The sequence below is a fragment of the Rhea pennata genome, chromosome 1 (genome assembly GCF_028389875.1).
Source record: "Rhea pennata isolate bPtePen1 chromosome 1, bPtePen1.pri, whole genome shotgun sequence".
NCBI classification, from domain to species: domain Eukaryota; kingdom Metazoa; phylum Chordata; class Aves; order Rheiformes; family Rheidae; genus Rhea; species Rhea pennata.
Window position 1 is genome coordinate 51,692,881 of NC_084663.1, and position 23,220 is coordinate 51,716,100.

The window sequence follows — 23,220 nt, forward strand, 5'->3', positions numbered from 1 at the left end:
CTCTGTTTCATGAAGAAGGTTAGAAGGAAGGCATTGAAGAAAATTCTTCAGTAGGTATGAACTCCCACAAAAAAAGAAAGAAAGAAAGAAAGACAGACACAACAGTGCTTAATGGGTTTTAAAGTGGCTGGAAGTGGTAGAAGTATTAACTGCTTGGTTCGTTCATTCGATATACAACATATCACAGTTTTTCTGGAAAAGCAATTTCAGTAACCTGAGGAAAATCTCCATGTGCCATATGTGGGAGCATGTCATACCTCTTGGGAAGATCAGGACTTCAGACAGGAAGAGAAAAGAGCAAAAAAGAGAAAGGAAGAATTGCTGGTACGTTTACATCAGTAGGGACTAAAAGAAGAAGTGAGAACAGGGATGAATGATAAAATAAACTAAGTGGACAAACCAGTCTACTCAGCTGTGAATAACTGGGTATTTCATACTCAGACCCTGAAGTTTCATGACCTTCAAAGAAGCATTTTCACAGCACAAACTGAGCTTTTCCTCGACGGACTTCAGTTCCACGTGTTCCTGCTACAAAAGCCCAGCCAGCTTCGCTTTGAAAATAAGCTCCTTCACCAGGCAACTTTCTCCCTTAACTCTGTGCAATAACATTATGCAGCAGAAAATTAGAAGATCTAAAAAGGACAGGGAAACAGTCCCACCCAAATAAACCCGGTTCCACTGCTGTAGAAACGTTCCTTGAGCAAACGGGATGCAATTTATCCCCGCGCTCCCAGGTAGCAGCAGCACCTTGTTTTGCTCGTTTATTTAATTACTTCTCTTTGCTCATGCAATTAGCTCGGGGACTGCAGGCTTCTGCCGATTACGCTAACCATAATACCGTTATCTGCACAGCTGCTTCCACGACCGAGGCTGCGTTTGGGAGGCAGGCTCTATTTCGGGCTCTGCCTGACAACCGCTGGGAAGCCGCACGCAGGGCAGGGTGCAGCGACCTGCTCCGCGGCGGAGGGAGCTGCTCCGCGAACCGCACCGGCTTCCCATCTGTTTCGGATGGCAAATCAAAGCCGTGTTGCGGACGTGCGCCGCAAAGCACCACATGGTTTGAGACCTGGCTGTCTTTCATCATGTGTTGCCACCGAAAAACAGCCGAGTTCATCCCGAGGCATTTGTGCTCGCGGGCTGTCAACGCTTAACTTCGCTGACCTTTAGAGGGGTGAAAAAACCTCACTCTGGTCAACGTATGCTTGATTTAAAATGGTCAGTACCTACATTATGGTTGGGTGAAGAAATTTAGAGATGGAGGCTACTTAAGGCTTTCTTTTGTGAACAGTTTGATTTAATGTCTAGTTGAATTTAGCACTGTTGTGACTTTCCAATGAGTTGTTCCACAGTTAAAGCCCTTTTTTTAAAAAAAAAAAACACTCAGATATATCCCCAGTTGACAAAGCTTAGCAGAATGCTGACCCTCTCCATTAATAAACGTAGCAGACACCACCCCCGCGAGTCCCCCGACTTTGTGGCAGTGAACTTACGTTAGCTTGCTTTTACCTCGGTTGGTCAGAAATCAGGGAATCTGCACCTTCCTGCAGACACGAGAGGCAGAGGTAGCACCAATGGGAGCCTGAATGCTCTGGTGCACAGGGGGCACCTTCATCTCAGCCTTGAGGCATCAAATCCCCCCCAAAACGCTACCCCTCATGTGCATCTCTGCACACCAACTTACTCCATTTGGCACACACACAGCTGGAACACGCTCGGAAGAAAACTTCGTAGTATACAGTTCAGGCTTAATATATGATCCACAAAAATGGTTAGAATTAAATCTGTAACTGATTGCAGCAACGCGTAGCCTTTTAATGACAGCTTTTGACCCTACCTGTGCCATCTGCCTCTCCAGCTTTGACCGGGGAATGTCATCAAAATAGTTTTCATTTCTTCTTCTCCTTGCATCGCCCTGCATGATAATATGGGGAACGTCCAGGGAGCCACCAGTAGTGAAGGTGCTTTGGCTAAGTGATGGAGACAACTGAGGAGGAGTGTGGTTACCACTGGGTTCCTGAACAGTAAAGAGAAAAGCAGAGCATAAGTATAGTACATTGCTGACTTCAAACTACACACCTGAAAGTGCGTTTGAATTATTCATACTAAAAAAATTAAGCAATGGTTCCTGAAGTGGGGGTTACTGTGAATGAACTTTATAGATATGACTGCAAGTTGCTTTTCACAACTACAAATAGCAAGCAGTTACTCCTTTTTTCTTCTTGTAACCCCTCTACATCATTTGTATGTGAACAGGGAGAAAGCAGGTTCAAGGAGACACTTCTCTCTTTCTTGTGCATGTGAACAGAGAGGTGATAGACAATAGTCAGAAATCTAGCTCTTTCCCTGAAATGTTCTACTTAATGTGCAGAGCCCACAAAGAAAGAAAAATAATTTACTATTTATACGAACCAGTGGCAAATTCATTCCCCCAAACTTCACTGTGTAACATATTCCTCTTTCTAGAACTACTGGAGAGATGTAACAGTGAGTTACTTCTTGTCAATGCCCAAATAAAGTCATGATTTAGGACTATGCTATTTATAAGATGCAGTACATTCTCACCACTTCTAAGCAGCAGCTTTGAGCACTGAAAGTGATTTGAAAGTGATCTGAACTCCAGCAACATCTCTTGCTGGGAAGAAGAAATGCATGAACATTTTCAAAATACAGACACTTTGCAATTTTTATAGGTCTGGCAGAACATACTTTTTAACTTGAATTACTGGATATCAGAGTCACACCAAAAAATAGTTCCTAGAATGCTTGAAAGGATCCAAGTAAAAATATTTAACCTATAATCAATGTGGACCTGCGACCTTGGATCAATCAGCATGCAAATGCCACAACAAATTGATACATGAATGAACTCTAGCTAAGCAGCTAAACACATCCTCCTGACCGTACATATTACTAGCATTGCTATCCCATCAGCGATAGACAACCATTGTTTGTTTGGAGATACCTCTTCTCATGCATCATCTGTGCCCAAACATAGAATACAAACATCAGTGGCCAAGTATTCAGCACTACCCTGGAGATTATAATCTGCAGGAGCAAAACCATAGTATCTTGTGCACTGCCCAGATGTCTCCACGTCTACCTACCACTCTGCGTAGACTGTAAAACATTATCATAGTGACTGGGTGGCTAGATACGTTCCTCTCCAACCCAGGTTACTGGGCTCAACTTTGCTGGCATTAGAGATTTCTCTGACTGTAAATTCTTTGGAGCAGAGAACATATCCACACAGTGGGTTTGCACAGTGCAGAGCTTGTCTAAATAAGCTATTACTATAATACTGTATTTTAATGCTGAGTAATAGGAAAGGACCTCAAGGTATTTACAACAATGAGAGGAAGCAAAGACCTGCTCTGGGGGTGCATGGAGGGACCCGCCTTTTTATTTAAAGAAAGAATTAAAGATAAAATTTCATGCATGATTTCATTGAACCAAACATAATTCTGAAAAGCATCAAGGTGCTTTACCCCATACTACCGAGAAACAAGAAATAGCAGAAGAATTGAGAGAGCTGTAATCTCTTCCAAATGGAAAGAAAAGTTGCAAGTCTCTGTATGTATTCGAGTGATAGTAATATCTGATGTTAAAATACTCATGCGCCCATGACATTATGCTTTGCAGTCACAATAATGGATTGGTATTTTCCATGTTGGTTGACTAAAATCAGAGATAGATACATATATATCGCATTTTAAACCGCAGAGAATTTTCTGTTTTTCAATTCTCAAGCTTTCCTATAATTTGAGACAAGTACTTGACATCCCCCATGGCAAAGTAAGGAGTGCTTTCCTCTTAGGAATACTCCTTCATGAAAATCCACCTACATTTGGCCCAGTTAAAAGCTTCTGAAAAGCTGTAGTCTGCACACATTCAGAAGGTTTGGTGAGACATGATCTCTAAAATGCATCCCCAGTTCTTCCATGCGCCTAACACACCTCCACACTGACAACAGCCTGAGTATAGGGGAGCCAAATGATTTCCTTTCTAATGACTCCTGCCAGCCCTTCTAACCAGGTACACAACAGGACTTCTCTCTTACACTCGTTGTGATTCATCCGCTGTTAGTACCAATACAACCATCTACATACTGAGGTGACAGGTGATTGTGCAATGGATACAACGATTCCAGCTTATATCAAATTTTTCTTTCTTTTTTTCTTTCTTTCCCTCTCCCCCCCCCCCAACTACATAAAAGGAGAAATTCACTCAAAAAGCTGCATTGGAAGACTATTACTAAGGCTATACAGGCAAGAATTACAAAGTCACAAAGTAAAAGAATTATGGTGCCTCTGCATTACAGTACATTTAATTTGTATATTTAACTGTATGATCGTATGCTATTTTCTCAAAGAAGTCCTTCACAGCACAGATGGATCCTCAACTGTGCAGCATATTGTCATACATTCAGCACTGTGTTATCATGAGTTATCAGGTAGTCAGTGTTTTATTCTCACCTCAATTTGTGGTCCCAAACCTTTTCCCTAAACTCTTCAAATCCTGCTCTGAAGATAGAAGGATTAATGTCATTACTTTGATAATGCTTGTGTTTGGACTTAAGTGCTTTACAAACTTTAATCAATTTATTTTCATAACACCCTGTGAATTCTGGGGTTTTATAAACAGCACTTCAGAGCGAGAGAACTGAGAGGCACAGAGAAAGGTTAAAAAGTATCCATCACTTTGGATGCCCAATTACAGTACCTATTGCCTGTTTTTCCAAGTACTCGTATTCAAAACTCAGCTTCTACTGATCTCATTTGCAGCACTGAGTGCTCAGCACTTGCATAAATCAGACTCCAGACTCCAGTCAAATAGGCAGAATGTCTGTAACATACAATTAGTGACTGTTTGTGAGGCATTTACTTAAATAACCTGCCAAGCATTATCCAAGGGCTTTGTGGCAAAAGTAGGTATAAATCTGTTTTTTCATAGCTCCAGCTATTCCTTTAATCATGAAACTCTCCCTCAACCTTCCTTCATTCCTCTTCCTCATTCTATATCCACTTTCTCATTTTTGTAACAAATCTGCAGATCAGATGTGGATGCCTGTGCACGCTGTTGTCATGTATTTGGTACCATCTTATGGTTAGTTAGGTTTGAAGAAGGAAGGAAGTTAAGACTGCATAGGCAGCCTTGATCCAGCATTTTCGAACTTTTGAGTATATGACTTTGAAATCATAATATTTTTTTAGTACAGAGCTACTGAAGGAATAATATAGTTGGTGGCAATACGTATATTTGTTACTCTTCCTCAATATTTAACCATTTTTTCCTTTGAAATAACTTGAAAGCTAATATAAAAATAGTAGGAGAAAAAAGAAATGTCAGCTGTGCCTAGGCTGATCTTGGGACCTTAACGGTATAATCTTTAAACAAGGAGCAATCTTTTCTATTAGATATAAATGTATCTTTTAGCAGCTGCAGACATTTAAATCCATTTTCAGACTAAAAAATATTGTAAACTACAAAATAAATACTATGTCCTTGTTTTGCATGAAAATGGCATGCTACCAATTGTTGGGAAAAGAAACCTGAATTCAAACCCATGTTTTTCCTTTAGGATTCCCTGTGAGAACTCCAACAGTGTGAAGTGATGAACAACATCTCGCAGCCACCAGCATCAGTAGTTCTAGCTGTGGAGCGGCAGACTACTTTTTATCATTTTGACTACAGATGGAGGACATCGCTATTAGCTGAGAATATTCAATGCTAACCAATAAAGTAGGCTGTAGAAACTTTCCCACCTGCTGAAGAGGAACTAATTCCCCTGTCCAAGGCACTGAAACCATTGAGCAAAAATGTGCGACTTTCAAAAGCTGACAAATTTTTCCTCTTTCCTGGGAGTATTTTAACACCTACCATGCACCAGGAGACAGTTCACATAATACATCTAAATATAAAATACAAGAAAAATATCCATGCATTTGTGCAACGTCCCTTAGCGCAGGATGTCATAGGTTTGTGACACTTTTTTCAACATGACATTACAAATACACTGCTTTTGTTGGGGGGGATCTGAGATGTTTGGAAATGTTTGCATTATGTGGCATTTGCATATAAGCAGGGTGAAAACAGATTGGTCACAGAAATCATAAGTGTATGTAAAAATAAGGTCATAAAAAACAGCCCCCATTCTGTCTTTCTCTATTTCTCTTTCCGCTAGGAAATAAGAGCTTGGGAGCACACAGTGACCTCTGAGATTTGGAAATCTACTCCCAAATGAGATTCCAGTCCAAAAAGCAGCCCATGAAAAAATCAAATCCAATCAGAAGCAAAAGATCTGACCTAAACTATGAAAATAGAAAGTGTTGATGAATATAAGCTCCCTTGGAGAGAACACAGTAGGAGCGGGCCATCGGACCACAACACGGGAAGGATAACAGGCAGCAAGGAAGCACAAATGTTGGAACAGAGAAACCAAGTGAAGCTGGCGTAACGAGAGGAGATTAATACTGGGAAAGTGTGGAAAACCCCCCAGAGAAATTGCAACAATGGCTCTGAAGCCAGGATATTAATGAAAAAATATAAATGACAGGAAATTTTTGATACACAGAAATAATAATAAGAAACCTTGATGGCATTTGTATCTCAACAGTTTCAAGAGGCTCTCTTTACAGAAAGCACAAAGCACGTGTCTGCAAAGTAATCTGCAGTCAGTAAGCACTGACTACAAAGGGAGCTGTGAAGGAGCAGGTCAGCTGAAGACATCCTCAAGGGGAGCCGAGACCTGCTCCATGCAGGTGTTCCTCTCGCGTGATCCTTACAAAATGCTGGCCGACTTGTCAAGAAATGCAAACAAATTTCCACAGGGACTCACCCTGAGGGTTATTGAGCGAGGTGGCTTCTGAGGAGGATCTTCGTGGAGCCTGTCTCCCAAGGAGGCCAGAACGCGCTTCCGGTGGCCAATCAAGCTAATTTTTAAGACCTGAGAAAAGAACAAAAATATCGGGTTAAAAAGAACACACTGTACTCATTAAATGATCATCCTTTCAGAGTGGAGCCTTTTCTTTAAACCTGTTAACAAGTTAGTCCACTACACAGGTAAAACGGAGCAGCACAAGGCAAACAAAGAGCAGAGGAAGTGAGAGGCGAGATCAAACAGAGGAAGAATTCTGTATAATCGAGGGAATACAAAGCAGGTACAGACGTGGAAAACCAAAAAATAGGCTCAAAAAATGAGGGGGGAGGAAAGGAAAATGAAACTGGAAGAGAAAGCAGCAGAGCCGGAGCAAGGGAAGGGAGAGACTAGAGAAGAAAATGTAGAGATGCAGGCAAAAGGTTAGTGATGAGGATTAGAGAGATTCAGAAGGATGGGAAGGATGCTGACATTAGAGATCACAGAGTGAGGAACAGCCAGCTAATGGTTCGAGGGCGTGAGAAGGGAGAGAAAGAACTGCACAATGAATAAAAGATATCCTTCTTTTAAATATATTCACCATGACTTTCGCAGGTAATCTCTGAACTACGTGCACAGTTATCATTATCATGTAGATTCATGTGCACATTAGAAACACAAGGTAGATAATATTCCCCAGATTTTGCCTTGGCAGTCTACTACTTTTACCAGGTATGACGAAAAATCTTGCTTGCGCATAAATATTACTGTCGGGGGACTGGTTCAAATACCTTGCATCTGTCCAAATTCCAGAAACACTGCTGAGCAACTGTTACAAATTTTATATCCCTTCATATTCCTACCACATCCAAAAGTATCATTGCTCTCAGAAAAACAGACAGGGTAGAAGGAGAAAGTTGGAAACTTGTGCATTAGTGGCAAAGAACAAATCTGTGGCTACAATTGCTTCAAAGTGTAAAGCAGCATTTAAGTACAGCAGTAAGCCTCTGCTCTGACTTACTCGCAAAATGCGGTATCCTCACATAACTCATCCAGCCTGTATACGGTTTTAAATACCCCACTCGTCTCCATTCATTCTCAGAAGACAGTAGCTCCCTCTATTTAGGATCGCTGTGTGTTAACATCCTTCAGTTAAGAGGAATTTCTCATTCAACCTCAGAGGAGTAGTCCCCCCAAAACCCGAAGATGCTGCCCCTTAAGTGATCAGCTATCTTGGTTTAAGCAATACCACTAAGAATTACCATTCAACAAACAAGCAAACAAAAGAAACAACTGCCCAATATGATTTCTTAGCTCCGATATCTCAGGGCACGGGATGGCAACTTGCACACCTTACGCCGGTGAGTGAGCTCCTGCCACCCATCGGCAGGTGAACGCTCTTCACACTCTGTTCAATTTCCCTGCACTAGCTGATACTGCTGAACATCAGGAATATCCTGTTGGCCTCCGTCTACAAAGTGATGGGCAGTGACGTGAAACAGATGAAGGCCTTCTTCTGAAAGGCAGCTCTCAGGGTTGCTGTGGACCTTGCACATCAACAGCACAGCCAAGCTGCAGAGTCCCACAAGTCTCTCCTGTTCTCTCATATTAGTATAAATCTGTAGAGGTATTAGGCAAGCCGAGATAGTCCAGCACATGCTGGACTGCTGGGGACATGCAAGAGACACCTAGTTATGCATTTAGTTTACACTGAATGTTAAGCAGAAGGGTGGATGTTTTATCTCAGAATTTAGCTATATGAAACACCTGAATGAACTACAGCGGCTTTAAGTATTATTCAGGTAATGCACTTCAGTGAGCTAGTTTCTTTCATAACTCTTCCCTGTCATCAAGAGCATTTACCCAGAGATTTTTAAGCCGGTCTACAGTTCTTGGACCTTTTTGAGGTCTTCAGTGCTTTGAATGCCTTCTTAGCCATATAGAACCCAGAGAAAGGAATCCACACAGAACTACTGAATAACATGAGAGAAAAGGATACAAGTCTTGTGGGACGGAGCACTTAAGAGATCAGGAGACAGGTCTACATGGTTATATTATTAAAAAACTATGCATAATTGGGAAACTATACAGATCTTTAACACCATCAATACTGCTAAGCTTATTTCACATTTTGTTCTTTCACTAAAAATGGTGGTCACTCCAAATCTGAATTGGTAGGGATTTAAAGATGCATCCTACAGAAACATATGGTCCTTAGCCAACAGGCAGATCTATTTACTCATATGGACTACATGTGCTGTTAACTGAAGACAGTTTGAATTCTTCTGAAAATAGACTCTCTAGTAATTGTCTTACTTGGAAAACTTCTTAGTCAACTTACAAATACAAAATATTATTTTCTGAAACACTTCCATATTTGAACTCTGAGAGTTTAACAAACTTCCTGAAACTCTGAAAATTTGTTCTGTGATGGATTATCCTTGACAGTATTTAATCAAAAATGTCAAATATCAGAAATATAGGTCAATGGTGTGCAATAGTAAAGCTGCCTATGGCAGTATCTTAGAAACAGCTTGATGCTGTATATCAAATAACTATTAGTCTTACATTTATTTAGCCTGCCAGTTAGCACCCCATGAACATTTTCTACCTGAGGTAATAGTGAAACACAGTAACACTGAATGATAGGGGCAATAATACAATGCATCTAAGCGCTTTTGGTCAAAGCATTTGGTCAAATGGCTTGTAGCCTACTTCATACAAGGCAGTGAAAGGAGTTTTCCAATGGGGCTGCAGTAATCAGCTAGATCATGTCATAAAACTGTTAGAGTAGCTTAAGGCTCTGCAAAACCTGTATTTCATTACCAGGACAAAAGCAGTATGTACATGATATGCCTCTTTCTTCACTGGCAGTATGATACCTGAGGCAAAATAAAGCAAGCACATATCGTATCTTGAACAAGGATAACTTGCTTGCTTATACCGTAATACAATTAAAGGAGAACGGGGCAAGTCATTTGTCCAAAGCTGACATATGCACACAGATTTAATCCTAGTTTTATATCCATATTCTCCAATGATTAGTATACAAAATGAAATTCCACCAGGAAATTTAAGAAATCCACAAATGTAACCAATGTAACATTTTACATTTAGATTTTTTGACTAGGTTGACAGATGTTTTAAAAAAACAAACACATGTAGCCCAGTAACTCCCTGATGACTACATTTGTGCAGATGCTGGAATGAACAAGTTATTCTATCTAAAACTAAGCATTATTTCTGCAATAACCTTCTGCCTATTTTTTCTTCTGATTGAATAATATGATCTGACACTATATTTTTATAATTATTCAAAATTTTAATAGGTGTTATGATGATTACTACACTTCAAGATATCAATTCCTTTTATTTTAGAATATCTGAAAAGTTATCCTGTGGGGCAAAATTAGTACCACAGTAGTGCAAGGAGTCTGGACTAAGTAATCACACAGTGACTGTCAGATGCTAGGAGTTGGCTACGAAGTGGAAAACTAGAGAGAGATCAGAATAGCCCTAGTAATTCTTTTGTGGCAGGATCAGATGCTCCAGAATTTAAGCTTCATTTAATTAAGAAAGGACCATAACATTTAGGGCTAAGAAGAAAACCAGGTAAATAGGAACCAATGAAGTGCAATCTTCCTTCTACACATAAGCAACCCGAAACATTAGATAAATGCAATGTTATTAACCATTTTAGTGTTGATTATATTAGAAGAAACTCCTGCCTATTCTGGAATGGTGAATAAAGAATACATTGATTATTACCACTCCACAAGATAGCCCCTAAAACATGATAGTGCCAAGAATCCCCATGAACCCAGCTCAGAACAACCAGTCCTGATCACCTAACCATAATGATTGGTTTAACTAAAAATTTGAAAATGACTCTAAACACATTTACTGTATAAATCCTCAATGTGGACAACACCATGGTGCAAACTTTGACAGATCTTCTTATCCATATAACTCCCATCTTTTATGGTAGATTGACAGTTACTTCAGGAAAATCTTAGCTCCTTAAATCTTTAGCTCTCTTGTGAGCTACTATAGCTCTCAGATCAATGTAGTTTTATATATTTAATCAGAAATGCAAAACTACATTTTTAGATAAAATAGTTATATTGAGGTTTTCTGTTTATTTATTTATTTTTTTTAATAAACTTTGACACTGAATACTGGATTCAGGTCACACTACCAGCGTCTGGCAAAGACAGTAATAAAGGAAGAATGCTACCCTGCCTGAGGAAAGGAAGCAAACCAGGCTTGTTACCATATATAATTCTGATCAGAAGTTCACCAAAAAAAAAGATCATGCTGACCAAGATTTCCATTACGTGGTATAATAATGGTGTATTTTGAAAGATAAATATATCTGAGTTGTTAAACTTTCATTTAAGTGACTACTGTCACTAAACTGCAGAGCTGATAAAATGCGCCCATGCTAAAGCTTGTTGTGGGACGCTGCAGATGCAGACGCCTCATCTGCCGAATCATCTTGTCAGTCTTGTCCTCCAAAAAAGGCTCAAAGCCCTGTGGGGCTGGTTCCAGCTTCAAAATGACCAAGAGCAGTGGAAAAACACACATTCTGCACCTCTCCTGCCCCCTTTCCCCTCTTGGGCAGCGGAAGAAATGCCATGTGGCTGCAACAGTGATGCCTGGTAGCTTCTCAGTACCAGACACAGACAAACCCAGTCCAAGCTACCTTGGCTTTCAGTTGCATTTTTCGCATAGGGATACTTTATCGCCTTTTTCAAGCTGAACGTAACTGCTGACTAATTCCTTCTAATCCTAAAGCCATTATCCAAAATTATCACACACCCTTGCCATTTTTAATGGGGCAGGGAGCTTCTTTTACAGCCCTGAATGCCCAGTGAAGTGCAGGCACGTGAAAAAAAGAGGCTCCAAAGCATTTTCAAAATCAGAGTTATTGCAGTCCTGGTAGATGCAAGACTTCCCTGGTTTGCACAATTTCAGTGGAAGCAATTATTTTTTATGTATATGAAGAGACTTGTAAGGGACTATAAATGATATGAAATATGTGTCATTATCCCCCTGAATTAATTAGCCAACTGGAAACAGATGTCAGTTGTCTTGGTGACAGCATTTCACAAAGACAGATGGTTGCTTAATAAGTCCTGTTTCTATACGGTGAGCATGAGGAACCAGCTTTTTTTTCGCCCTAAAATATATAATTTAGTTGCAGATCTGCAACTACGGAGAAGCAAAAGAGTAAAAGTCTTCTCAAAGTAATTGTGAATGGGGGGGGGGTGTCTCATTCTCATCTGAGCTGCGCTGCTGCAAATTACCTCGCCGCAGGATCAGTGGTGCTACAGTGCTCTGAAGTCCCTGTCGTCCCAAGGCAGCTTCAGGCTCACGAGGAGTTATTATTTTTTGTAAGAGCTCTCTGGATAGCGTTTGGTACTACTGTCATCATTGAATTTTGCCCCAGCTTCACTGGACGAGTCACTTTGCCATTAAAGCATTTTAAAAATTTTCACTAGTTTGAGAATTGAGAGTTGGAATATATCTGATGCTAATACTTTTTGTCCCATTAAAGATAAAATAATAATGGTGATTTTGTGCTTGTAAGTGGTAATCTTTAATATTTTAGTTGAAAAATACTAATTCAATATTTCATTAATAAAAGTCAGGAAAATACAATTAAATTAGACCTGGCCAATAATGATATTCACTTTATCTCCTGAGGATGTGTCTCAGGCTACATGATGAACCACTTTTAAAAACAAAATTTTTAATTAAGAATGAAGGTAAATCCATGGCCTTTTAAAAATATCTCAGTTTAATGGTTTTATAAGCCTCAGATGGAATCACAAACATTATAGATGAGTAATTTTTTATTATATATGAGGCTCACAAAAATGTAAAGCAGCAATCCTAAAAGTCTATTATATACACAAAGAGTATTACAATAATGATTAATTTCATCTTTTCAAAGTGACAACACCAAAAATATGATCTACCTAAGCCATGGCAAGCACTAAGCAGGTCTATACATAAAGTAAATATATATTCCTTGTATTTTCACATATTCCACTGTATGTGGAAAAAATATTAGGCAGTTAGAAAGGTGGAATAAACTTCCAAATACAGTCCTAGATGATAGACTTGTTAGACATTTCCTCCGCTAGCAACTTATGTTTCTGCCTATATGTTGAAATAACAATGGCAATACTTCCTACTTCAAATCAGATTTGGAAAATGTGTGGTCACAGAGACCAGGGATATTATTTTTGGCCAGTGCCCTTCAGGTCTTCCATGTTAGTCACTTAGCACTGCCAGAAAGCAATTGCAAGGCCAATATATTATTCTATTATATTTTGCAGGGTTACTTACACAGCAGATAAATCATAATTAAAGTTACTGGTACTACAACACATTTCATAATTTCACTTATTTATCTTTTTTAAAAAATGCCATTATCAGCAAAGCAACCTAATCTGTATATAAGGATGAAGTCTGGCTAGTGTAAAGAGATCTAGGAGATAAAATACAAATCTCTGTAGAAAATTCTAACAGCTGTGGAACAGATCCTTTTTCTGATCTTGATTCAATTTCATCACAGATTTAATTCCAAACAAAAGCAAAAAAAAAGATTTCTAGCCTTTTTAAAGAATTTATCTTAAATAGATAGGTATTTTACATGCTCAAGCTCTCTAATAACTCATAGTGACAAGCACTGTCTCCATCATATCAAAAGAAGCAAATAACCATTTGCTGCTTAAGATAAAAATGCAGATTACTCTAGTTCACAGCTATAACAAACACAGTCAGAAAAACGTAAAGTCTATAATATCAAAATTACATCAGTTAATTATACAGACATTAATATATTAGAATTCAAAATTGATTATGTATTTCTACATCAAGCAAATATACACCGGTAAAAATGGTAATAAAAATAATGAAAAACTTAAGGTGGTGCTATCCTTCTAATACCAGAATTTAATGCAGGCTCTTCTATATATTTTTGTATCCTCAATATTGCTGATACACAACTGCTGCAAAAGACAGGTGTGTGTTATACAGATAGACAAACCAAATACTGGACAGGAAAACCTAGACCAAGTATCAGAAAAAATGCTGTTATTTTTAAAATGTATTCAATTCCCTACAATGTTTACAAGTTGTCAGATGTATTCTTGAAGACCTAGTTATTATTGCATTAAAATATTTTCAATTTAGTGAAATTCTTCTTCTGAATGGTGAAGCATTCACATCGACAGCATGGGCTCCACCCTCAAATATCTAGTTCCTCCACCCTTGAATATCTAGTTCAAGCAGAACTGATGCAAAGTGGCTAACTGAGATTTGCACTCAGGTCACTTTGTGTTGTGGAGATACACCCAGAGCAACCACCACGCGCACCAATCCAAAACACACGCAGACGTCGCTATTCACTCTCACCCCCTAGAGCACTAAACATGCCCGAGTTACAAACTCGATTGTGCACTGCCATACCGCTAGCATTAATGTTTACCCACATTTTTAAGGAAAAAGCAGTAGAAGAACAGCAAGGACAAGAACATGAGAAGCGTTGGTAACTTTTGGTGCAAGAGCCATCATTGGCAAGGTCGGCACGCTGCTCTAGTGAAACCATAGCAGAGCGATCAGGCCATAAACCACCCCAATACACCGATACCGAAGCACAGAAAAACTGCCCTCTAAGTTTCACGAAAGCTACGGCGGTGCCCTGGAGGTGGGAAGGCCAAAGCTTTCTGTGGGGACAGCTCCTTTCGTGGCTCCTTACTGGACCCCAGAAGAGCACAAGGCGCAGGAAAATCTGATCAAGGACGGAGGAAAGAGGAAGGAGTGGAAATTTCCTGTCCGGCAGCAGTCGGTACTTTTAGCAGCATTAAGCCCAGCATGAAATGCATCTATTATAGAGAAATCATGATCTCTCTCACACTGGGCCACCTGAAAAAAGAGGGCACCTAGCATCAAAATGTCTGTGAAGAGTCCTAAAGCCAATACTTTAACAGAAACCATGTTATATCAACCTTTGCTTTTTAGTATTTGGTAGTTACTAGATTTAGTTTTCCAGTTTGTCTGTTAAAGGTTTTTCATCATTTTCCCCTTGAGGACCGAAATGAACCTGTCAGAGACAGCGTAGCCATTTAATGAAAAATCTTTTTGTTTTTTTTTTTCTCATAATTGAGCGTTTCTGTCTTTTATCAGTCATCAGTGTGGATTCATTCTGCCGCATAGCTGCTGTCAGACTCAGCCATGCAGTTTTCTCTGACAACATTTGGTGCACCGGATGAAGTAAGTCCCGTTTTGTGACGTGCTTTTTTAGGAGCTACTGACTCTTCTGGCTACCATGTGTTATTCTGAGCGGGATGTGTCCTTCTTTCAAAATCTCCATTTTATTAGTTTACAGGAAGTAGTCACCTCTATATAAGACATGATATAAAGAAGGTCCTCAATTATTGCTGATATACATCTATATGTACATCTGTATGTATACACACTAACATATATTGGTTATAGTATGGTACATAGTTTTAGTATAATAAAGAAAAATCCTCTGCTAACCCTTCTTCCCTAGTTGTTGTACAGCATCCTGGTTTGGAATCTTTGCATGAACTCATTAAAGCAATTACTACAGATCCTGGAAGACAATTTTGGGTGGAATTACACTGTATCAGCACCCCTTGCTAGATTTCAACCCCTTCTCCAGTTTCACCAGTCTCATCCTTCAAGTAAAAATCCAGAGGAACAAACAAGTCTGCACTGGAGCAACAAATGTAAAAGCTATCAACACATCTCCACTGCAGCTATTTACCATTGTATTTCAAGTAGCCTAATTGATTGACATAATTAATTTAAACTAAGAACAATTTTATCTAACCTACATTCAGTTTGGATTGTGCCATGGCTTGTCAGGCTCTGAGCCTTTTTTTCCAACTATATATTATGTGGCTTTAAAAAAAGCTATTAGCTCTCCCTCAGATCCTTGCTTCGTTTATACCCTTTACATTATCACAACTGCAGCAACACTATTGCTATCTTAAAAAAAGGCATTGACCACCATGGCAAACTGGAATCAAACATCACAGGCAGAGCTGGCATCATGCTGTACTTTGACTCTTAATCTGCGAGGAGGAAGCTCGGTGGGTGGCAGAGAACAGGCTCTATGAGAGCAGCAGGGCAGCTGGATTTACTCCGCCGGGGGCAGCAAGGGGACAGCAAAGCATTTCTCAAAATATCTCTTTCTTTTATGCCTTGAGGTAAGAGCAGGAAGGAACACCATCAAAAACTGGGGTTACGAAAGGATACAAACAAAATGGCAAGAATCCTCATCCATCAACTGCTCGAGCAAGTTCTTCATTTGTGGCTTTGAGCAACCTGACTCTTTGCAACATAAAAGATGATTGTCTGCGCGATTTGAGATAAACTGAAGTCGTAAGGCTGTTCAGATCATACACATCTTCTTATGCAGATTCCGTCATTAAGCATTCAGCATTAGTCTGGCTTAAGCAAGAAAACATTTCTGTATGTAACCAAATCAGACAAGTGGACAAACTGTACTGAATTGGCTCTCCAAACAGGAGTCTGATTTTGCACTATAGCTAAAAAAAGAGAAGCTTAACTTCTTCTTAACAACAAAAAGCTTGTTTTCCTTAAAGTTGTTTTTTAAATTAAAAGGATTATCTGGGGGGTATCTTTTTGAATTCCACAGTTTTGGCAGATACATTATTGATGAAGTATTCTGACAAAACCCACCAGTGGTAGGATTATCATGGGAAAGTCTGTATTGCTCTAAATTCTAGCTGAATTTTCTCTGCATCTCTTTGCAGAAGGGCTGCAGAGGGCTATTAACGCAGGATAATGTAGCATGTTTTCTTCACCTCTGCTCTCTCTCTACTTTTTTTTTCATTCTTTTCAGAAGTTCATGAAAACAGGAAAAAGTTCTCTTCAAAGGAATCTTCAAAAAGAAGATAAACCTAACCTCCACGGGTCAGGCTTGGCCTTTCTTGCTCTTTACCATAGGCCCACCTGGTCCATACAATAAAGTCAAAGGAAGGAAAGATGGTGCTAGGTAGTTCATTTCCCACTTTTCACATCAGTGGTGTAACATCAGCAGTCATCATTTTGCAGAGAGCAGTACACGAGCAGATTTTTGGACCGCAGGAAACCAAACTGACTTAGTAGACCTGGGCATACAGCTCACTGCAGATCAGAGACACCGCAAGAAGTCAAAGGCCCTGAATCATGTCTATAATGATTCCCAAACCACTCTTAATATGGCCAAGAACCTTCCCATTGCCTGGTCATACCTTTAAATAATTCTAAATATTGTAGTTTAGCAAATATCCTTGATTCAATGATTAACCATTCTGATTCTTGAATTATGTTTATGAATATTTAACCTAAATTTTCTCTACTCTAGCTCTTTTTCTGTCCTCACTGATTTATGAAAATAGTTCATCATTATCTCCTTTATAACATCCACTTACATGTTGGCAGAAAGATACATATGACCTCAATCTTGTTCTGTCTAGAAGGAACATGCTCATTACACTAGGTAGCTGGTCAGAAGTTTCCCAGCCAAGACATGACTGTGATTTCCAATGTACAAAATGAGCAGAAACACCCCAACCAATCCCTTTCCTTCCATCTAAAAAGCAATATAAACACATACATAATATTTTCTGCTTTAAAAATAAATACAAGTCAAAGTTTTGTTTTCTTTTGCAAGTCATTTATCGTAACATAAATACAATTTTGCAAAACATTTTTAACTAGAATATTGCTCTCTCCTATATTTGTTTTAGCTGGACATAAAGAATCCTGCATGTATGCACATTATCCCAGTGGAAGCATAAAGGGGCTCATAAGAGGGAACAGAAATCTATAAAGTTTTATCCGTGCCATTCTTGTTTGTATACACAAAATCCATATATCCGTGTCCTTTTCTGCGTTATGTTGTTGACTGATGTTCAGTTTAGTATGCAGTAACTCCACTCCCCCTGCCCAGATCACTCCCTCAGTGCTGCTGCTCAGTAACACTCTCTCATGTGAACTGTACGGCCAAAGTAAATCACTTCCACATTTCTTCGATTAAGTCTTATATAATTGATTTAGCCCATTTAAAAAGTTACCCAGATCATACTCTATTTTAATCCTATCTAACAAATGCTACCACAATATTAAATAATCAGCCTTCACTTTAGAAATATTGCCATAAAAATCCACTTTTACTTAGGACAAATTTGCAGATCTTAAATTTTGCTAGGGCTTGAAATTTTAAACTTGAAAGAAGAAAGATTAATTTATATGCATATTTATTTATATGTAATAATTTATCATATTAGGTATATTAATCAGTAATATCACTGTGAAACCAAGTAAGTTTCTACATCATCTTTTCACAAACATGTGCTACAATACAGATCAAATTAACTCAGTATAACCCTGTCATGATCACTTTATACCAAATCACCACATGAACTATGATTACTAATAAATCAGAAGAGGAAATTTATATGAAAAACAAGCAACAAGAAAAAAAAAACCCTTTATTAAGGACAATTGGATGACAGTGTAACATATTTGCTGTGTTCTGCTATGTAGCCACTTGGGATATGTTCACATGACTTACTTAGACTTAAAATATATTTCTGAGTTGAACTACAGAATTAAATAGCATTTGGGGTTTTTCAAATGAATAAATGAGCCTAAATTCAGTCACTGTTAATTAAGTATAGTTTTAGAAACTCAATTACTCATGTACACAGCTAATTGGGTTTTTCTGAATTCTTCCAGTATTTGTGATTATTTGGATGCACAAATTTTAGGGGCTTTTACTTCGTTTTAAGAACCCTGAGATTTAAACTCTTACTTGCTTCTGCTGTAATATGAACTTTTAAATTGTAAAATATTTTCCATTTACGATCTGTGCTCATATTTTCTCAAGTAGATTTGTCACAGATACTCAACAGAATAAGGAAACCAAACATCTGCCCCAAAGTGCAAGTAAACGATTGTGTAACTTTAGTAATAGGAAAGAAAAACACCTAAGGAAAAGGTTAAAGTATTTTTCTCTGAAATGTTATATTACATTGCTGCCTCATGTACAACAGGCTTACTCAGCTGGGGGCAGTTGCTGAATTTTCAGGAAGTCATTCCGCGCTTTAGCACTAATTTGGGCCGAGATGGGTACAGCCGATCTTTCCTGAATTAATGTCTACCAGAAGCAATTCAGCAAGTGCTCAAAACCGGGGTGCCGCGACGCTGCTGGGTGGAGGAGTTTGGCAGCCGAGCGGGGAGCTCTGAGGTTCCCGTTTCCGCCCCCGCGCGCCCGGAGCCGCCCGGCGATCGCGCAGCGCTCGGGCTTGCGCTCGCTTCGGCGCTCGCCGGCGGAGCCAGCACCGTGCACCTTCAAAGCCCGATAGGGCTGCAGAAAAACTAAAGCTGGCCGTTGAGTTACGGGCAAATGCAAAACTCTGATTTGGCTGAAGAGATCTAAAATTCCTCCAGCGTGGCGGTCAGTGAGCAAAGGGGAAGGCACGCGAACAGCAATGCGCTGCGTGCAAATCAGAAACCGAAAGATGACAAGATGCCGAGGGAAGGAACAAGCTAGAATTAATTCTTATTATCTTGGATGCAAAATGCAAAAGTTTTAGTTTTTTTTAATCCTCTTCCTAACTGCAGACACAACCAACGTGAGCTCCTGAAATGATAAGGAAGAATGGGAATTTGGAAGCTTTGATAGATAAACCGAGTAGCAGAAATTTGAAGAGATGGAGTAACACAGAAGAAGAACAGGAAGACCTGAATATAGGTCATTATAGCAATCAGATCAGAAATAGCTAACAGAGGATTTACATTTTACAATAAAATTAAAGGGTAACTATTTGAAGAATACCAATAGGTTATACCTACAAGGCACTTGTGATAAATCAGAATACCTTTCTTAACCTTTCTCTTCCTTCCTTTTTTTTTTTTTTTTTTCTTCATTTGTCTGTTCTGGCTATTCAGATAATTTTCCAATTTCTTTCCTGCAGATTCCCTGTCTCTCTCTCTCCTCTGTCAACCTTCTTGCTCGCCCTCTTCACATCTTGCTCTCAGCTCAGCAGACCCCAAATTCCTTCCCACCTTCTAGCTTTGCGCCGGATCCACTTTATTTCTTCACCGCCTCCCGTCCAGCTCAGCAGTGTAATCCACCTTTGCAACCACATCGCCACCTCGTCCCCCTGACCAAGACAGAGGTGCCAGGGACAAACGACAACAGAAGAACAAGCAAAAACTGCTGACAAATAAGGTTAAAAAAAAAAAAAACAAACAAAAAAAAAAAACAAAAAAAAAACAAAAAAACCACAAAGCCTTAAGGCTTTTAAGCCTAAAGGGAAAAATAGAAAGGAAACTGTTGGATCAGTAATAAAATCAGGTTTGATTTAAAGGCATTTGCTCCCCATTTCCGCAGTGAAATAACTGTGCGATAAACATTTTGAATGTATGTTTAATTTCCACCATATACGTCTCTTACGTGCTAACTTCCCAAGTGCTTCAGCTTGCGGAAAGCAGCTGCCTCCTTCCTCAGCAATTTCTATCCGTATTTTGCACCTCTAGGAAACGGTTGAAACAGAAGAGAACAAACACCCACATACATTTCTATTCTTTCGGAGCCTCCGCAGCGAATCTCCCGTGCCAGCGGGGCTGCGAGGTGCGCTGCAAAAAACTCGCCTTGCTGCGACCTGTGCAGGCTTAGGGTACTTCCAAGCACCGTGGGATCCTTTAGCTCTTTACTGGGATACGCGAGAAATAGGGAGAGAAAAATCTTTATTTATTTTTTATTTTATTTTATTTTACCAATATGAAGCATTTTGCAGAGTGGCTGCTCAATAGTGCTTTAAAGAAATAAATGCCTTTGCAAACACAGGCTCCTGCTATGTATTTTTAAAATCGTGCCTCTGATTTTTTTTTTTTTTAGCCGCTAAAAACCTTATGAAATCTCCATTAGACGATGTTTTCTTACTGTCTAAACTGAAAGGGACTATGGTGTCATGATGCCAAAAAAACAATTACAAAATATCTAAATTTACTCCTGTAGGTTAACACTGTATTATTTTACTTATAAATTTTGTAAGACCCCCAAGAACTGGCCTATATGTTAAAATCAGCCCATGACCAGCTTAACAATGTACAAGCTTCAGTGGTTCAGAATTTCATATTTTTCAGAAAACATGGCATGTGTTTGTATCAGCAAGTTTCACCCGTCATTATCCATCTCCCTCCTACACCTTTCTAGTATAAAACCCCCTTCTGCTTGCTGACAGAATACTAATTTGGCTTCATTTAAATGCTAAAGCAGCCCAGTCCAGCTATCTCATTTAAAATATGTGTAAAGCTGAGAAACAATTGACAAGCACAATGAAGAGTGTCTACTGTAGGATCTACGTGGCATTAATTTTCAATAGACACCAAAAAGGCGACAAGGTAAACTAGTCCAAGTCCTTTGCCATGCATGTCCTTTCAAAGCAGAGAAGGGAAGAAGGTAGTATTGACCCAGCAACATTACTGCTTTATACCTCCTGTTAAGCGATATGTCCCCAGAATATAGCTTCTATTTGTGCCAAGACAGGCACTCATGCTTGTAACTACGACCACGTTTCTGCTTTGTGTGTGTAGTAACAAGATGTATTAACAAAGCAGCAAATATAAATTGAGAGCAAATGGGATTTCCATGTTTTTCCATATTCCCTCCTTCCCCCCGATACAGAGAGTTCCATGGACAAGACCTGGGCTGCTGTAATCCCTCAGAAGTATCTTCCAAAAATACGTGTTGACAGACCTCCCGAACTGCCTGCCTGTATGAGGTTTTAGGGCATAAAATGGAACGTATAATGAAACTCCAGTTGCCATGGTTCATTGAGTTGATTCCAAAAGCTTGGAGAAGTATGTAAAAGTGTGTAAATGGGGTTCACATGCACATACACGTCGTGTATTTTGATATAAATTATCATACTTATACACAGGCATAATAGAAAGCAGGAGTGAGAACAGCTACCCACAACACATCTGAAAAAACAGCCGGAGTCCTGGATTTGATTAGCATCAGACAACTCCAAGTGAGAGCTTACTATTATATTTCTAGGATGTACATCTAAGGAATTACTCATTAAGATTTGCTTAAAGAAGCTCATATAGTCTATTTTGAGTTCAAAATCAAGGCAGGTTTTCTTCCCTCCCAAACAAAAATGCAGACACAGGCTAGCATGCCAAAATGTTCCTCCAAATGGTAGAGAACGTATCAGGTAAGTGAAAGATAGCAAAACCTATTAAACCTTACAACTGAGAACAACATGAGAAGAAACCAACTGTCTTTTAAGCACTATAATTCCTGAAAGATTCAGAAAAAAATCAGAGCTTTATCAATAAAATACCACCAGCACAAACAATTTGTTTAAGAGAGAAGATACAATTTTTGTTGTGCATATTGCAAGAAGACAATAGCTGTCTTTGGACATCTCTGTATTTCTAGATATAAAAAAATAATTTACGTGATAGTATTTTAAAGAAATAAAAATGTGGGAGATCTGATCCTAGACCTAAAACTGCTTCTTGCAACAAGACTAATGCAACATTGAGTTAAGGAGCTGACCCATATACTGAAAAATAGGATCTAAAATTAAATGGGAAAATGTGCATCATTATTTTAACTTAGCTCAAAGTTGGACAGCTAAATCTCTGTGCAGCAAACTGAAAAGTTATCTATATACTGCAGCTTATTATGCACTCAGTGAACACACAACATTTAAATCATTTTTGCTATGTTAGTAGTATTGAATTTTTCATGCATTTTAGAGTTGGATAAATGGTTAGAAAAATAATTCAACAGGTCACCCATTTCATTAACTTAAATATTAACAACAAAATCCTCCAAGCAGAATAAAAATGCTTATTTTTTTGCCTTTGCCTGTGGACCTCTGTGCTTGTCCAGGGCAGCAGAGCTCACTGAAAAACTTTCTGTTTGCCAGAAGTACCAGTGTGCTGGAAATCTGGAACTGCACAAGTTACATTCCCCGTTGAAATTGTTTGTGTTCAGTCCTTAGCGAGCACATTACCTTTGGGCTAGATTTACGCATATGTTCTTGGTCCAAGGTCCCTTGTTCCCAAAGGCTCAAATATGCCTTGTTTTAATTTCAGAATGTATACTGAGTATCGGTTTAACATAGAGTAATAATACATCAAACATACATACATTAGGACTTAATAACATTTAAAGTATTTTCTCTACCTTTATAAATTACCTGGGTACAAAGATCTAATTCCTCTGTAAGATTATTTTTCAGATAATTTTTACTGTTAACAAGGGTGAGATCCTGGTTTTCTTGATGTTG

At 39.0% G+C, this 23,220-nt stretch overlaps 1 protein-coding gene across 9 annotated transcripts in view; it reads right to left on the minus strand.

Annotated features, from left to right (window-relative positions):
- ANKS1B (ankyrin repeat and sterile alpha motif domain containing 1B) overlaps positions 1-23,220 on the minus strand; it is a 432,952-nt gene that overhangs the window by 48,957 nt on the left and 360,775 nt on the right. For 3 of the 9 annotated variants that reach the window (XM_062585821.1, XM_062585788.1, XM_062585777.1), the window contains exon 4: positions 6,836-6,943. The exons of 2 other annotated variants lie outside the window; for them this stretch is intronic. In XM_062585821.1, the coding sequence (XP_062441805.1) occupies positions 6,836-6,943 (108 nt within the window). Of the gene's footprint in view, positions 1-1,834; positions 2,015-6,835; positions 6,944-23,220 lie in introns of those variants that run through there. 4 more of the 9 variants (XM_062585768.1, XM_062585759.1, XM_062585812.1 and 1 more) reach the window with 2 other exon arrangements.